At 36.4% G+C, this 17,659-nt stretch overlaps 1 protein-coding gene across 3 annotated transcripts in view; it reads right to left on the reverse strand.

Annotated features, from left to right (window-relative positions):
- Positions 1 to 1,822: 1,822 nt before the first annotated feature.
- Positions 1,823 to 17,659, reverse strand: part of ksr2 (kinase suppressor of ras 2) — a 120,207-nt gene continuing 104,370 nt past the window's right edge. For 2 of the 3 annotated variants that reach the window (XM_026187934.1, XM_026187932.1), the window contains one exon: positions 12,047 to 15,354. In XM_026187934.1, the coding sequence (XP_026043719.1) occupies positions 15,208 to 15,354 (147 nt within the window). In that variant the 3' untranslated portion in view covers positions 12,047 to 15,207. Of the gene's footprint in view, positions 6,747 to 12,046; positions 15,355 to 17,659 lie in introns of those variants that run through there. The other variant, XM_026187933.1, reaches the window with a different exon arrangement.

Here is a 17,659-nt window from a genome sequence, read left to right on the forward strand (position 1 = left end):
ATTTTTACCATCTGGTCATCAGTTTTTTTTGTCAGCCATTGGGTCAGGACTAAGAACTTTGCCCTTAAGTTGACATAATTAGGTCATTCAAATGACAATTCGAATTTTAAGGGAGGTGAACAGCAGTGCAATATTCATGCAGCTCTTCTCAACAAGGGACTTCAATTTTGTGTTACTTTTTGTTTAAACATCCACTTTCTTACAGCAATGACTGACATGTGAAAGTGCACCTTAGAGTCTTATGCATAACTCTTTGTTTCTTTATTTCTATTTTGCAATAAAGAACAGATGAAAGGTTATAATGATAAAAGCATCATAATGTATAATTTTTTTCATATCAAATCAACTAAACCATCAGTTTTTGGTGGTCTGAGAGAGAACGGGTGTTTACCTATGGTAATATTAGGCTGGGCATGCATAAAGGCATGGAGGTAGTTTCAATTTTTCTTTTATGTCCAGTGACTTTCTTTTCCTCTTTGAAGTCTGAAATTACTGATCATATCCAATGTAGAGGCTCCTGAGTAAAAGCTCACCTCAAGCTGACAAACAATTTGTGCCATTCCCTTAAGTGTGATCACTGCATTCAATTCAGGGTCCGTTTTTTTTAAACTGAGGGGAAACATGACCCATATACCAGAGCTGTGATCAAACTGAAATCTGTAAAAAAAAAAAAAATTTTTAAAAAATTAAATAAAAAGCTGGAATTTAAACTCTGAAGATAGGGATAAAAGGATGTGACTCCTATCAAAGATTAACATTGTTACAAAAGCCAAAATACCAATGACTACTTATGTATGTTGTGTGTATTTGGCTGTGAGGAACAGAACAAAAGCTGTGCCTGTTCTGGATTCATTTGTCCAGTTCATATATTTTCATGGTAATTTTGCATATTTCTTATTTTTTTTGTTCATATTTCTCACACTTTCTGTCATTAACTCTGTGAGTGGTAGTGGCTGTGTGTACCAGTTTGCTCACATTATCATAATGAATATTAAGCAGATGCAGTGTTTACCATATTCACAATTACAAAATCAAGATGTACCTTTTATTCTAAAGGTAAGCAAGCTTTTCTATCTTTAAATACCTTATTTAAAGCACATTTCATAGATTAGATTTGACTTGCATTAATAAGCAAAAAACATGAACTTAATCTAACATTTCATCCTTTTGTCAATCTCCAAAATAATGCAATTTATGAAAAGGTTTATTGGGAACCTTTGGTCAGATACAGACATTAATTGTCGCAGTCTTAATAGCCTGTATGATGATTTCTGTCCACATCCATCTTTATTCTCCTTATTTCTTATCTATGTACACTCACACTTCTAATCAACTATTTAGTAAAAACATATGTACGTTCGCTATCCATTTAAAAAATGGGCTTTAATGTTTTCTTTTAGCTGTTTGAATACTGACCAACAAATTAAAGTTGCCCCCAACCTGCCCCCAAAGACTGAAACCTAGTTCAAATGGCACTAAACTAATTAGTATGGATGTATTGAGTTCTGAGGTTTTAACAAGCTAATAGATTTTATCATTACTGTTGCCTCACAGCAACAAAGTTATAAAGTAAATACTTTGTAGATAAACCCTTTGCATCCCTACGATAAATGAAAGGGTATCCTGTAGGTGATGGAAGAACAAATAGACCGTCAGGACTTCTGAACGTGGACAACAGCTTTTAAAAGGCAGCCTCGTAGCTGTAAAAATCCAACAGATGATTAACGAATTCAACAAGACCTAATATTAATAACTCAGCTTGTAAATTGCCCTGTGTGTGTGTGTGTGTGCGTGTGTGTGTGTGTGTGTGTGTGTGTGCGCGCGCACGCGCGTGCGTGTGTGTGTGTGTAAATGTAATCCTTCAAATTACTGCCACGAGCTATAATAAAATAACATCAAATAAGTTCAGTTGGCCTTCCTTGGTCAATATCAAGAGAATAATAAATGAGCTTTCTAACTCTAATGTCAGTGCAACATAAGCTGCATTAATAGCAACGTTAATGATGTCTTGGGGCCTAACGTGAGTCATACTGTTTGCTCTTTTTTTTTTCTCTCTTTTCCATCAATCTATTCTTGCAGAGCAAACAAGACAAAAACTTGAATAAATAAAGTCAGTGGACTTCAGTGGTATTCTTAAGGGCAGGTGCTTCATCATATTTCACACTTTTAGATGTCAGATGCAAACTTCACACAAACAGCATGAACTTATCACTTAAATTTTTTATTGACTTTTTTTTTCCTCTTATGAACAGTAGAACAAACCCAAATGCTGCACAAAAAACACAAACTTTATATCAAGGCCTGCAAATGTATTTTTTCTTTGACATTCAGTTGAACAGCAGAAACTAAATCATTTTTGAAAGGGTAGAAAACTTTTATAAACTTTACTGTACAAATTATACAAATGAAGTTCCATTACAAGCTTGAATGATAGATAGGCTCTTTTGAATGAGGACAACATTATGTGTTTTTGCTGATGTTGTTATGAGGATGATAACGCTGATGACCACAAACAACATGACGGTGACTTTGATGATGAAAAAATGTATGATTTCTTTTTTTTTTTTCATAATCAAAATCAGAAATCTGGAGGGGGGGGGGGCATCAAAGTGTTGCATTATGACAGTTGCAGCCAAGCATTTTAAGGTAATAATGGCAACAAAAGAAGCAAAAAAGATATGCTTTACAGTGAGATGAGGCCTGGACAAAAATAATACTCATATACAACAAACAGTATCCACTCAAATGCTAACGACAGATTCAGAGTACATTTGAATCAGCAGTATGAGCAGTTGTCATCAGAAAGGAGGTTGTTGTGTAAATTCAGGATAATATGTTCTCTCCTTTTGGAAAAGCTGCTTGTATTTGACATCATCCTGTACATTCTCAAGTTTGACTCATTTGATGACAGATAGTTGAGTTTAAATCTTTCCAAACAAAACTCTGGGAAAAAAATGACAGAAGTATTGTAAGAAGCCCTTTCAATGCACTCCCTGGTATAACAGTCAGATTGAAACACTTTCATGGTGTTTCTCAGCATTCCTCATTACACTACAAGGCTGCATCATTCTCACATGTTTAGCCTACACATCAGCCTCATATGTATCCAGAGTTCCACCTCTCTGACCCTGCCTTGTTTGTCTGTCCTCGATGCTCTCGACAGTGAACCATGAACAGTTCTCAGCAGGAAAATAATCACCTTCTCATTTTCTCAACTGCATGTACTCATCTGTATTTGTCATGGAAAGTGGGTTTACATGGATCACTGTGTTTTGGGTCACCTGAAAATATTTCATTGATCAATTAGGCATGCAGAGGAGCTGAGAACACCTCATTTTGCAGTCTGGTGCTGCCTTTCTTCTTCTGTGAATCATTTTTTGAAGCCCTGCCACAGTGTTTGATCTCCACGGTGCCCTATTAGCCAAGTGCATGTAGGAAGATTAAGAGGAACTGCTGAGAAATAGGTCTAATGGTGGTTGTCCTCTGACCACATTGTGTACACTCACACAGGATGCAGAATACTTCATTGTCTGAAAAGCACTGTGCTAAATCAGCTTCCGCCAGCTAGGACTTTCAGACTTCTCACTAGTGTGGCTGATGTTCGCTTCACAATTCAAATTAATACCAAAGACATGGTGGAGATTTTTACATGAAAAATGGAAAGTATATAAATTGGTCTTTTTAAAAATCTTGGATTATTAGATAAAACTATTACCACAAGATAGGGAAGTGAGACTTGAACTAACAAGTATTTTATTACTTGGAAATTCTTGATTGCTAGAAAAATAGACTCACCATATACATCCTTTAATGCCAGGACACACATGGAACAGAAAAGTTGTCATTTCTTTAAGCGATCCTGTTCCAGGTGTAAAACTAAGGCAGTAAAAAGGCAGTACAGCTTCAGGCAGGATGCACATAACATAAGAGCTTGTTTGTGTCTCTTGGTTGCCACTGCCTCAAGCTTTTTAGTGGAGCATACTGAAAAGAAAAAAAACAAACCAAACCAACAAAAAAACTTTCCCCTTTTATGTTCAGCCATCATTTCACTTTAACACACACACACACACACACACACACACACACACACACACACACACACACACACACACACACACAAACATAATACATCAATCACAAAAAAGATTTCATTAATTGGGGAGGGGTGGGGGTGCTGTCACAGTATGAAACCACGTCAAAGGCTTAATCAGGCTCATGCTTTGCTCACATTATTGGTAATAATGGCATTATTGTGTGCATATAAAAGTAGCCATTCAAACAAACAACTGCAAAGCAATTTCAGGCAGAACAATTCTAATTCATTTTGTCCAAGGACGGACAAGTTTACATTTGAATTCTTTGCAAAGGGAACAATAGAGCACGATGCCATATTTAGCTATGTTGTGGCCATGAACTGAGCAGTACAGCGCCAATCCTTAAAAGTATTCTGCAGGCAGCCTCTGTAGACACTTATATGTTTCTAGTAGTGAAGCTTATGGTGGATGTGGCTTTAAGTGTTCTCACTAAAGAGTGCACAGGGAGGTCACTGAAAGCTCCATCTTAATTAGCAAAACATCATCCTTTGAGGATATGACTCCAATTTTCTGCACTATGAAAAAAAGTGACACCATCCATCAGTTCTATGTAAATGTTCGAGGTGTACTCAAAGACAAAAGTTGACTCTGACTGCTAAATAAATACAAAACACAAAACTGTCACTGATGATTATTTATGTCCATTGCTTTCATTGCATAGCTGTGAGGTCATTAGACACCTGCATGTGTGGGGAAAGTTTCAAATATTGTCTTGTCTTTCATAAACACAAATATAAATATTCCGTCCAAATAGCACATTTTTTGTCTCTGTAATTTGCTCACATAGCATGTACACAAAACATTTCTCATCACTCACAGATTCTAATATTGTAGAAGCAAATCTCTCAGAGAAAAGCAAAAACTCGCATTCATTTCACTGGATGTGAATATCAGCAGAGGTATTTTAACATTCGTCTCGTGGGTATGGAGTTTTTGGAATTCATTCCATTCTTCTTCACTCACTTGGAAGAGATTAATTTGTCACTCCAGACAAATGGGTGTGTCGATTTCCAAGTTAGTAGACCATGTAATGGAATCAATTAAACTGAGATGCTCTCATTGGAAGGTTTGATTCCCTCCACCAGCACTGCACTTCTCCATTTTTTCTTTCAAAAGCAGTGACTTGTTCAAACTTGCCTGGTAAATTTGAAAATCTTGGATTAGATTTTGAAATGCAAAGCTTTCTTTCAATCTATAATTTCTCTGTGCAAGAAGAGAAATAGAAACTGTCTGATGTGATGATTTCTGGTTTGTACAAACAGTAAAGTTCTCACATTTGGATTCAGATAGAAATGCCGAAAATCAACTGGGATAATATGAGTGACAAAAAAAGAGTCACCTTTTTGCTTTGCTAACCCCTGCTGCTGAGATGTCCTTGAAAAAGGCACTTGACCTCCCAACTGCACAGATACAGCTGCTTAGTGACCACAAGTTGTGTTCAGAATGTTCAGACGTTTGATGTTAAGAATCACATCAACCCAGCCTCTATAAATTTTACATATGGGAACTTATGAAACATGATCACTGCCTTTCTTGAAGCCTGCGTACAGGCAATGTCACGTGTATGACGCACTACATTTTGTAGTAGTGCAACATGTATGTACTGGCATAATCTGCAAGTGCTGTATGGCTGGGGTTGATGGTGGGTTTTGTTCTATAATTTATATTGCAGTTGTGATGCCAAAGGCAAGCATTTGCGTCTGTATTTTAGCAGTGACAGCATGTGTGGTTAAATAAGAGCAGACCTTACAGTGTTTTTTTAAGACATTTTGCCCTTAAATTAAAACAAAACAGCGATCTTTTTTCTTTAAACACTGACTAAAGCTTTGTGTCATACTACATCTGAGTTATTCATTCGCTGCAGATGTTCTATTTCATCGTTCTCAGTATGTTTCATAGAAATGCATTTTTTGTGGCAAGTTTGAAACATGTTATTGGTATTTCTAGAGGCCAAGTTTGTTAGCTATTACTGGTTACAAGCACAGAAATCCAGAAAAAAAATGAAAAATCAAGTGGTGCAGTGGAAATTATACATAATTTGGGTAGGGTTAGGGCCTTCAAAAATGATTTACAAATCAATTTAAAGTGTTAGAAATATCAAAACAAAACAAACAACAACAACAACAACAAAAAACAACTTGCAAAATGAAATGTTGCAGTTAACAATTTTGTAGCGAGCTGCCGTGAAAATGTCCCCCAAGAGCAAAGCTTAAAAAGCTAAGAAGGATATGTTGCACAGTCATGATATTGGAGAACATACTTGCAGCTGAAAATGAGTTGCAACGTAGCATGAATGGTGGTGTATGGATTGTTGAAAGTGTTCAACAGAAAGACACAGGGTGTTTTAGGGAAGGGCTTCAGGCATAGAGCGGAGAAAGGCCTCTCTGTTTGAAAGTCTGCGGTGTGTTTTGTCACCCACTCTGGGAAAGTGGGCCAATACTGACCGCTAAAGGGTCCATTCAGGCATGAGGGGGAACGTGTAAGAGCTGGAGCAAGAAGAAGGAGCAGGAAAGGTGAGAGTTGTGGAAGCAAGGTGGGACAAGAGAGGGTGGGTAGGTGGGTGGCAGGCAGGCAGGCGGTGGAGCAGATGTGAGCAGAGCTGAGGACGAGCTTCACACAAAGACACTGTCCCATCGATGTCTCCATTACAGCCTGGAGCAGGAAGGGGAAGGAAAACAAAAACAAGATTAAATTCTCCGTCTTAACACACAGCACCACAGGAGTCCACACTGTTAGATGTCTAACTGCTGTCATCTAACAATGCAGAACACATGGAAATCAAATTAAACACATCCTAGAACTGTATTCCAAACAGTCTCTTTCAAATTGTCACATACTGGCACTTTTCAGAATTGGTGTAAGTCTTCAGATCTTGATGCACTGTCAAGATGTGAAGGGTGTGCCTTCAGACTTGTAGCAGATTTAAAGCAGTTATTTCTATATGTTGTGCAGATAAGACATCCAAACTTTGCGTCCATGAAAGTGACAATGGATCTTTGTGAGAAGCACTGTTGTTACACATTATCAGCCAGATGGGCCAGCATAGGGCCTGCTGGAGGGGAAGACAGGGTCACATCCTCCATCCTTTGGATTATGTAAAATTTATTTTTGGGATCTACAGTTCAACCAGTGTGGGTTTGCCAAGTGGATGTCAGGCAGTGAACCACTCTCAGGCTCTTGAGCATGATGTGAAATTACCACAGTTTGACCACCAAAAACTTCTTCCCCAAACATGTCACACAGACTACCCTGCTGGTTGCAATTATTTAACATTTTCACCTCATTTGACGGGGAATGAGTCCCACTTTTGCATGGGATTTAGTGCTTACACACAGGTGTTGCCAGTCTATTTTGTCTTGGGGGGGGGGGGGGGTTAAGCTTCAAAGCTTAATGAGTATTTTCTAACTGGCACGACTTTTGGCTCAGGCAAGCTAAACCTTTAGGACATCCCCATTGTATGGCACACTTTGTAGCTCTTCTGCTCTCTCTTTCTGTTTGACTTCCAAACCCCTGATCTAATGAAATACATCTCCAGCATAATAAACCATGTGGGTGTCTTTAAATGAATAAAGAGAGCCCTGCAGTCCTTGGAGGCTGTGTGACAGAGCTAATCTAAATTTGCTATTTTCGAAATATTTATGCTGTGTGTTTTTGTAGACCTATATTATATTTGCAAAGGTGAGCACAGAGTTGGCATAATTAGCCTCATTAAGCCAATGAAGTGCCAAGAAGAACATTACATGACAAATAGGCTTTGACGCAACTATGTTTGCACGTTTAGGTGCAATGCAACTGGTGGCTGGATCAATTTCAGTGGCAATATTTTTACTTTTTTACCCCTATTTTTAATGATTGAATGGGAAGAGTTTGGGGTGGATCGTATACCATATGCGACTATGTTTAGCCAAGAATGGCACGTTGGTTGAGGTTATGGAGAAATTGTTCTTGGGGCTAAATATAAATAAACACATTTTGCACATAACTTTGGATTTCTTCTGCATTAACCCATACCACAGTTTTTCTGCATCCTTCTATGATAGCCAATCATTTAGGGAGAAAAATTGTTTTAGCTTATACACCAAAAGAGCAGCTACCTTTGCAGTGATTTTTGTGTCATTTTGAAACACATTCAATTCTCATAATACATCTTTAGTTACACCCTCTAAATCACTCTGCAATTAAACTTTATTGAAATTCTGCTGAGAATATAGTGTATAATTTTCCATTCCCTTTATTATAGTGCATGGTTCCTGTTTTGTGCTGCCATAAGGACCATCAATATTCAGTATAGGGAAAGTATTTTTTAGTTTTATTACCTGCAGCCGTGTTGCTCTTACAGTATATTTTCCTTATGATTAGCTCTGAAAGTACAACGATCTCAAAATGGAATAAATAAAAAATGAAGATGATGGACAAAATATTACGAAGACATGATCAAAGGTATCAACCCAATGCAAACATCAGAAAAACATTTTATTTTAAATGAAATAACTTGACATTTATAACAGGAAAGTGATTTTCTTTTCCAATAATAATGAATAATTTCCTAATTGAATTAAATTAAAATTATTATTTTAATATAAAAGCATCCACTTGCTTTTATACAGTCTTGACAATAACTTTTTCAAACCTCAATTTTTTCAAATCTTATTTATGAAACGTTGAGCGCAGAAAGAATTACAACTTAGTATTTGCAAGAACTTGCGTATCACTTTAGAAAGCTGTTAAGCCTGCAAATCCATTGTTCCTTTAGGTTTTTTAAGGAGCTGTGTTATTATTGTTTCTTTTTTTAATTAGGATTTTATTATGATAGCCATCAAGTGGATTATCCATAATAATCACAGCAAAGGAACATTTAATTTAATGACCTTGTGAATCCCTGTTGTTTTTATTTTTGCTTCTTATGTCAGTATATACTATAACAAGAAATGCACTGAACCTTATCGGGTTTTAACACTTTTAAGAATGTCGACAGAAACCAAACATTCATGCTCTGGTGGGCTTCAGGCCTTCCTGAGATTGGGTGATGTGGATTTTTTACACTTCGGTGACTGAGGCTGGACTTTAATGTTGGATGTAGAGGAGGAGGGCTGGTTGTCCACCTATCTATCATTTCATTTTTCTGCTCCATGCCCTCACTAACTCATTCTGTCTATTCAACCAGTGAGTCACAGGTCTGACACTGTATGACACAGATACTTGCACACACATGCACACACTATCATCAGTATGCCAGTTTGTGCACGAAAGACTGGAAATAAATGAAAGAATTTTTGTACTATTGGAACAGCTTCACTGACGTGAATGCCACGATACATGTTCAAAGTAATTCTGATGTATATAAAGTTGATATATTCAATATCCTTGGTTTCCTTATGTTTGTCTAAAATGTGCTATGAATAAGCTTCTAACCAAGGTACACAAAAAAGTATCACAGATACTTATGTATATAAGTTTAGAGTTGTGAAAAGTTAAGATAAATGTTCATCGAAATCAAGACCCCATTTTTGCACATCGCGCATTGTTATATGATTATTATCTTGATATCTTCATCATGTATTGTTGAAGTCAGATGTTAGTGCCCATGGGGATCTTTCATCATTGCCTTCCTACAGCCTTTGAAATAAATGGTTTCTTTTCATTTTAGGGGACAAAAGACTTCAAGACAAGTACAAACTGATACAGTCTACTGTCCTTTCCCAAAAAAACCCTCATATTTCATTCACAGTAGATTATAGAAAACATCAAATATTTCAGCTGAGAAAATGCACCAATTTAAGAAAAATATTAGCTCAATTTAAATTTAATGTCAACCCTACATCTCAAAAAAGTCAGGATAGGAGAACAAAGCACTGGAAAGGTAGGTGGTACTAAAAAAGGAACAGCTGTAGCAAGATTTTGCAACTAATAAGGTTAATTGGCAACAGAATGATGTGCCATCTTCGAGAAGAAAAGTTTCTCAGAGGTAAAAACAGGCAGAAGTTCACCTCTCTGCAAAGAAGAAAAAACAAACAAACAAACAAAAAAAAACAAAACAACAACCCCAAACTGCATCACAAATTCTGGAACAATTTCAGAAAACTGTTCCTCAACATAAACTTGCAATGACTGTAAATCATAACCTACAGTACATAATGTCACCGAAAGATTCTGAGAATCGGGATAAATCTATGTGTACATGGGATAAGGGACAAATTAATACCAGATGCTCTTGAGTTTCAGTTCCTCAGTGGCACTGCATTAAAAACAGGCATAAGCCTGTCATGAAAACCATTGCATGGGCTCAGGAACACTTCCAGAAAACCCTGTTTGTGAACACAGTTCGACATGGCACCTGTAAATGTTAAGCTTCATCATGCACAGAAGAAGCCATATGTGAACATCATCCAGCAACACTGGTGTCTTCTCTGGGCCATATATGCTTGTTTAAAATGGACCACACCTAAGAGGAAAATTGTTCTGTAGTCAGACAAATCCAAATTTGAAATTAGTTTTGGTAAGCATAGACACTGCATCGTCTGGACTGCAGAGGAGAGGGATCATCTGACTTATTATCAGCACTCAGTTCAAAAGTCTGCGTCTCTGATAGTATTAGTGTGTGTTAGTGCCTGCCTGCTGTCCACACATTTCACTAACTGAAAACATTTGGTGCATTATGAAACACAAATACAAAAAAAGACCTAGGACTGCTGAATAGGTTGAATCCTAAGACATATAGGACAGCATTCCTCACCCAAAATTCCAACAATTAGTCTGCTCAGTTCACAGATGTTTACGGCTGTTAGGGGATGGTAAACATCCCAGCTTTTTTGAGATGTGCTGCTGCCATGAAATTTAAATTGGAGTTTATGAAATTTGCAAATCACTGCAGTTTCCTTTTATTTTTACTTATCTGAGCTCATTTAGAGTTGGGGTTGTACATTATTTAATAATGGATTGCATTTATATAGCGCTTTACAATTCCACTATTCATTCACTCACTGGTGCAGGCAAACCACAGCTGTAGCCAAGGCTGCCCTGGGGCAGACTGACAGACGCGAGGCTGCCGTATCGCGCCATCAGCCCCTCTGGCCAACACCAGTAGGCAGTAGTTGAAGTGTCTTGCCCAAGGACACAATGACCAAAACAGAGAGAGCTGGGGGATCGAACCAGGACTTTTAATGAATTACCCATTTATTTTTGATTTTCTAAAAAGGGCAATCAATTGTGTTATCTTACTGCATGCAGGCTGAGGCATTTCCACATGACAAACCCAGCTAAACTTAGTTTATGGGTGTCATGGAAACAGTTCACTGGTAGAAAAAGTAGAAATAAACCTGTAGATTTCAACTGATGTCTTTAACCTCTTAAAATAATGGCTCATTTAATAGATCCTGTTGTGGATGTGAAGTTGGTTTTAGCCTATTCTTTCAAGATTTTCTTGAAAGAATATCACTTTAAATTGCTTTTCACTACAATTGTGTGCTGCTGATTGCTTCAGTTAATTTTTTTTCCAAAGGATGGACAGCTGGGAATATTCAACAACTAGAGAATTCATTTAGTTTGTGAGCACCTGCAGAGTGGCTGCGTGCTTTGGCACTATCTCACTGCACAGCATCTTACAATAAAAAACAGGATGTTAAGAGTTGCGATGGTTCATTGGTATTTTATCTTCATCTCTGTATTATTTTTCCACCATAGAAACAGCACATTGACTAAAGCTACTGTTCTATGTGACTAACAGCCATCTTATAAGCCTGCAAATTATATAAAATAGATATTTCAATTTTATTATGACAGTTTATTAGAAATTGAGAGCAGATCATCGAAATCTACATTTTACTTTTACTATATAAGACTGAATTTTAGGAAGTGCATTTGTTTGTGAAGATGTGTTAAAAAATTGAACCAACATAAAATATGGATAAGGGTCGACTAAGATAAAAGATGTCATAAAAGAAAGAGAAAACGTCCAAAATGAAAACATCTTTTTATTGTCATACACTTTTTAAAGGATGAGTGCAAATAAAAGAGCTTGTGATCAAAATCTACTCATCACTAAGCCATGGACCATAAGGCATCATTAAATACAAGCTTTTTGGAGCTATCATCTACATTACAGGGACGGAATCAAGGAAAAGAAACAACACAGCATCAATGCTTATGCAATTAGAAGGAAAATGAAGGAAATAAATTAAAATGAACAGATAACAAAGGCAACAAAAAACACAACACAATTTATACATTCAAAAGAAAAAGTTCAAAAAGTTCACAAGGAATATTATTATCACGGCAAGTGACGATAAAACATTGTCTACAATCTGTTATGTACACTTGGCACTAATGTTATATCTTTGATTGTTGTCCAGTCGGTTTGTTGTCAACTTAAGCATGTGCACAGGTCGTAACTTTTTAAATTTTAATTCTAGTATAATCATTTATATAATCTATAAATATGCTGCAACAATCATTCTCTCGAACAAAGCTGTTGAAAAGTTTTGCAAAGCCTGATGTAAAATTTGAGATCAAACTGCTCAATGGACAACAGGTCATCAGAAAAATGCTCACATACTTTTTATATATAGTATTGAAGGATTTTTTTTTTCTTAACAAGAATCTATCTTTGATAGTCCATCTCATGCACTTTAAAGTTGTAAACAGTACAAATATAAATGATCCACTTACAATATTTGAATCTGAGCAATTCCAAAATAGACAGACTCCCAAAAACAGCAGCAGATTGTTTGTATGCATTTTCCAACACTGGCAGATGTGTATATAATGAGGTGAAAATGGCTATTTAACATGACTGGATTGTCTCCATCTATTCAACGTGGCTAGACAGAATCAAGCAGTGTACAGCTCAAATTATGCCACAGCTTCCAATTTCATGGTGATATGACTTAGCTAGTTCTCTATAACATACATTTAAAATATATTTTGATATACAGTATGAAGTAGAAAAATGGCCAGGGGTGGTCTTCAGCATCCTGATATGTTTTATTTATTTTTTTCCTGATATGTTAAAGGGAAAATTCAGCCAGATTTAAGTTACATGATTGCAAGTTTCAGATTATTTTTAAATGTGCTCCACAGTCAGCTTTATACCAGTGTTGTTGTCAAAAATAACCCATTCAAAGCCATCATTGTAGACACAGATGGAAAAGCTGTTGTGTCTAATTAAACAATAAACCTGGCAAAGAAGTTAACACTATCAAATCTTGCCAATTATCACAGCAAATAAAGACATATATTCATTTTCTACTGCTCCAGTTTTTCTTATCCTTTAGAACTTTTATAGCATCTGATGGCAGGTATATTTAAAAACAACATCTAAGGGCAAACAACGATTTTTAAGTAACCATCAGAGAGGAACATTACATTTTATCTGCTTGCATTCACAAGGAATGCCATATTTCTGTTATATTCATAAGGAGCAGGTAGCTAAGAAAAATCACACTGACTCTGTATACCAGATGAGAATTAACTAAAATCTTACAAATGATAATTTTTTTAGTAATGCAGAGTGGTGCAACCATAACTTACGGTGGCTGACATTAGCAAAAAGCAGATTTACCAATTTATGCAATACTGGAAGAAGTAGCTTTAGCATTATCTCGTAACTCCTCAACAACAGTTGCAAAGTCCTGCTTTAATTACCTACATCTTACAAGAATGTATCATTTGTATGCATCTCTTTCTCAGATATGAATGCAGTCAAGCTGCCTGTAAAATTCATTTTGAACACACAGCTGATTACAAGATTATTTATTCAGCTTGGAAGAGTAGATCTTAAAACCTGCCATCCGAGAACAGTGCAGAGGGAGGGATTTCAATAAATATTTAAGATTAGGAAGAATTTATTTGAAGCGTTCAGTTTCAAAGTGACTCCAACACTGCTTTTAAGAAACTTTGTAACCTTTTTTAAATTTTATTTTGCTATTCAGAAGCCACATTTTTCTCAATCTATGTCCAACAGTCACTTCAGTGCAGAGATGGGGATTTTAAGCTTTTTAAATCTTTTCCATTGGATACACATATTGAGTAAACTAATGTGTAACTTGTAAAACTTTGTGATTAGGGTCTACAACTTTAAAATAACTTAAAATTACTGTACCGACTACACTGTAACAAGCTTTGGATCTATATTATACTGTTATCTGCCATTATCTATTTAAAGAAAAATAGTATACAGTGATTTATGGGAACTGGGGAATGGTTTTTTGGGGGGGGGGGGCTCAGTGACAGCACTACCGAAAGGTAATTAGTTCAGCTGACGAAAACTACATTTCAAGTGTCAGCAATTTCACAGAACATCGTCAAGTAGGGGATTCCTGGTCTGACCGGTGGCTTTTTTTTTTCTTTTTCTTTTTTTTCCCAAAGGCTGTTATTGTTCAAACATCTAGCTTATGTTCACAGGCAATATTCAAAGCACAGGCTGATCAGAGAACAGTCTCCCATCAAAGAACTGGGCCAACACATCCCCACACAAACAGGGATGCTGGCTTCTTCACATTCAAATGGTACGGTGTAAATAAAAGGGCATTTTCAGTTAGACAAAACATTTGAGACAAAGATGAAACCTGGACATCCACACATGAGACAATGAGGTAACGCTGACAAAATGGTCTACACATTTGACAGACATAAGGAATGGCAACATAATGTTATGAATATATACAATATGTGATGTTCAACGTTTACACTCATTCGAACCAAACGAGAATAAAACATGGAAAATAAACACAAAAAACAACATTTGTTCAAAACTTTTTTTTTAAGTCCAGGATGACGTGATCTGTTTGAAATTACAAGCAAGATACAGCCAAGAAATAAATATAATGACGGGAACAAGTCAATAGTAAAAGACAAAAAGATAAAGGAAATATATCCAGTATGGTGTGAATCAAACCAAAGAAAATATGAGTCCCGACTGCTTTGAGAAACTGGACAGTCAACGTATCTGTACACACACATGCCAACATTCCATGAAAATACACACAGCATGGGCAGTTTTCATCACTGGGCTGGCTTTTGGATTCAGTGCATTCTTTAAGGAGGTGGGTTATTTATGTGGAGTTATGGCGGCTGCTTTTTTATACTTGCTGATTGTTTGCCGTTTTATGTCCCTAACTTATTTGACATACTCAGCTGACTTCCAGAAGTGCCCTGGGTGGGAAAGGCGGCGGTTCCTTTTTGGCAACTTTTCCAGTAAATCTACCAGCTTGGAGAAGCTGGGTCGCTCCTCTGGCTTGTATGCCCAACAGAGGAGCAGAATATCCTGGAAAGCAAAGACACAGAAAAAAAAACGAATTATTTGATCTTTTTCAGGTGCTTATGTGATGAAAGAAACAGGTGTGTCCAGGTTGTCTAAAAACTTCATGAAGCTAGTTGGTGTAATTTGGCCTGATTATCTTATAGTGAACTGTAACACAAGCAGACCCAGCAATGGTTTTGACTTACATTTCATACATGCAAACAAGGCTGGCTGGCATATGAGCTAAACCAAGAAGATTGAAATTTGTTCCTTAAGCTGGGCTACACAACCTAAGTGTGCAATCTGTAAAGAAATATTTTCGTTCAAATGGCATTTGACAAACTTTACAACCACATAAGGGACTACCAAGACGAATGCAAAGACAAAGCCAAATATCTTCAAACAAAGGACAGTGTTTCCAACCTGACTGTGAAATCTGACTTGACACCCTTAAAATATTAGCACACTGTCATCTTTACAGAGATTTTTCAATTTCAATTAAAAGCATTCTTCAAATACCTTTTGTTGGTGTCATGTGAAAATCTACTTCAGATGAATCCAACCTGCGATTGCTTGAGCTGTTTCTACACATAAACTCATTACAAAGTGAGGAGAATCAGGACACTGTCTCCGGTCGCCTTTCTCACATTACTGTAAACCCAAATAAGATGACTGAACTCAGACAAGTTAAAGCAAATGATTGCCTTTAATTTTTCAAGTTGATGAACTTGAAAGTCAAGTGTTTATGCTACATGTAGTATTTAATTACCGTTTAATTTAAGTATTTACAAAGTCATAAGCTCTTTTCGAGCCCAACATATAACATTTCTCCCACATTTTGCAGATGGGAGAAATGTGCCTTTTAACATATGCTTTATATATGCTGGGAAAGACCTGAGTCTTAATTTATTGACTAAAACCTAACAAAATAGCATCAGAAAAAGCAAAAGTAAAATAAAATTCAAAAAAGAGGGGGAAAAAAGAATAAGTCATCCCAGTTGGGATGAAAAACTCTGATTTAAAGTCCATGTGATTAAAGTATCTGCCACCTCACCTACCTCCTGAGGCAATGTTATGACAAGTTTAGATTTCCCTCACATCGGAATACTGAATGGATATCCCTAATCATGGAAAGGGGCTAGCAGCTGCATTAACATTTCTAACAAAGTGTCCATACATGCTAAGCTGGGAGTCAGAATGTCATGGAAGTCAACATTAATATACTCAAGTCAATAAAAATTTAACCTCAATGGCAGATATAATATATATATATATGTACACATATAAATATATACACATACAAATATATACAGATACACACATATGTGTGTGTCTTTATTTTCTTTCTTTTTCTTTTTTATCTATTTAGTTTTTTACACTAAAACAATGTAATATTACAATTTCACTGCTTTAGGTAGACAAAAGTAATGTTAACTAATTAACTTCCTAATAAAATATTTAAAAAGATGTATTAGTCCTTTGACTGGCATGAAACTTTAATGGTAAGTGATGACTCATGCTTGACAAGCATCAGCACAGCAGTTTAAGGTTCACTTCACAGGTCTTCATTTTAGCACTGAGCAGGGTATCACTCTGTACATTAGTGACTGTGCTAACATGGGGACCGTAATTAACCCAACAGCTCACTTCATTCATGCTACCACAGCATCACTAGTCTAACAGGAAGAACTAAAAAACACAATTATGCAAATGAACTGTAAACATACTTTGCTCCATTATAACAGAACATCTACTCAGGAAAATCTATTATTAAGAGACAAGTGCGGACTAGCAGACAGATAGCAGAAATGGTACAGTAAAATGAAGTTATACTTGGAGTTTACTTAATCTGCTTCATTTACTTAACAACAACAGAAAAAGTGACAAAAACGTAATAATTAAATTCAAAGAATGTTTTGAAAATTTTCACACTACTTAATCTTTTTACTAATTTAAACATTTTGGTTTACAATAGCACACAGCAGGAGAATTTTCACACCAAATGCATTCTCTGAAAATAGTCAATTTGGCTAAGGCAGGGGTGCTTCATGGGGAGACAATTACACTAGACAGCTACTTGCTCTCATGGGATCAATCACGCATTGCATAAACTTTGCAACTGGGAGCCAGAGGAGTAAAGACATCTACACTTTTACATAAAGCTCTGACAGATGATGTACCGCATGTGTGAAAATGACCTTCCTGTCTTTATCAGGCAAGGTAATCTTTCAATGAGTGCTTAAACACGAAAATTATAAAGTAGCTAATTTTGAAGGAAAAGGTGATTCATGAATAGTGAAAAGTTAAAAAGAAAAAAAAGAAGCTCTTA

Source organism: Astatotilapia calliptera, chromosome 12, assembly GCF_900246225.1.
Source record: "Astatotilapia calliptera chromosome 12, fAstCal1.2, whole genome shotgun sequence".
In the NCBI taxonomy this organism is placed as follows: domain Eukaryota; kingdom Metazoa; phylum Chordata; class Actinopteri; order Cichliformes; family Cichlidae; genus Astatotilapia; species Astatotilapia calliptera.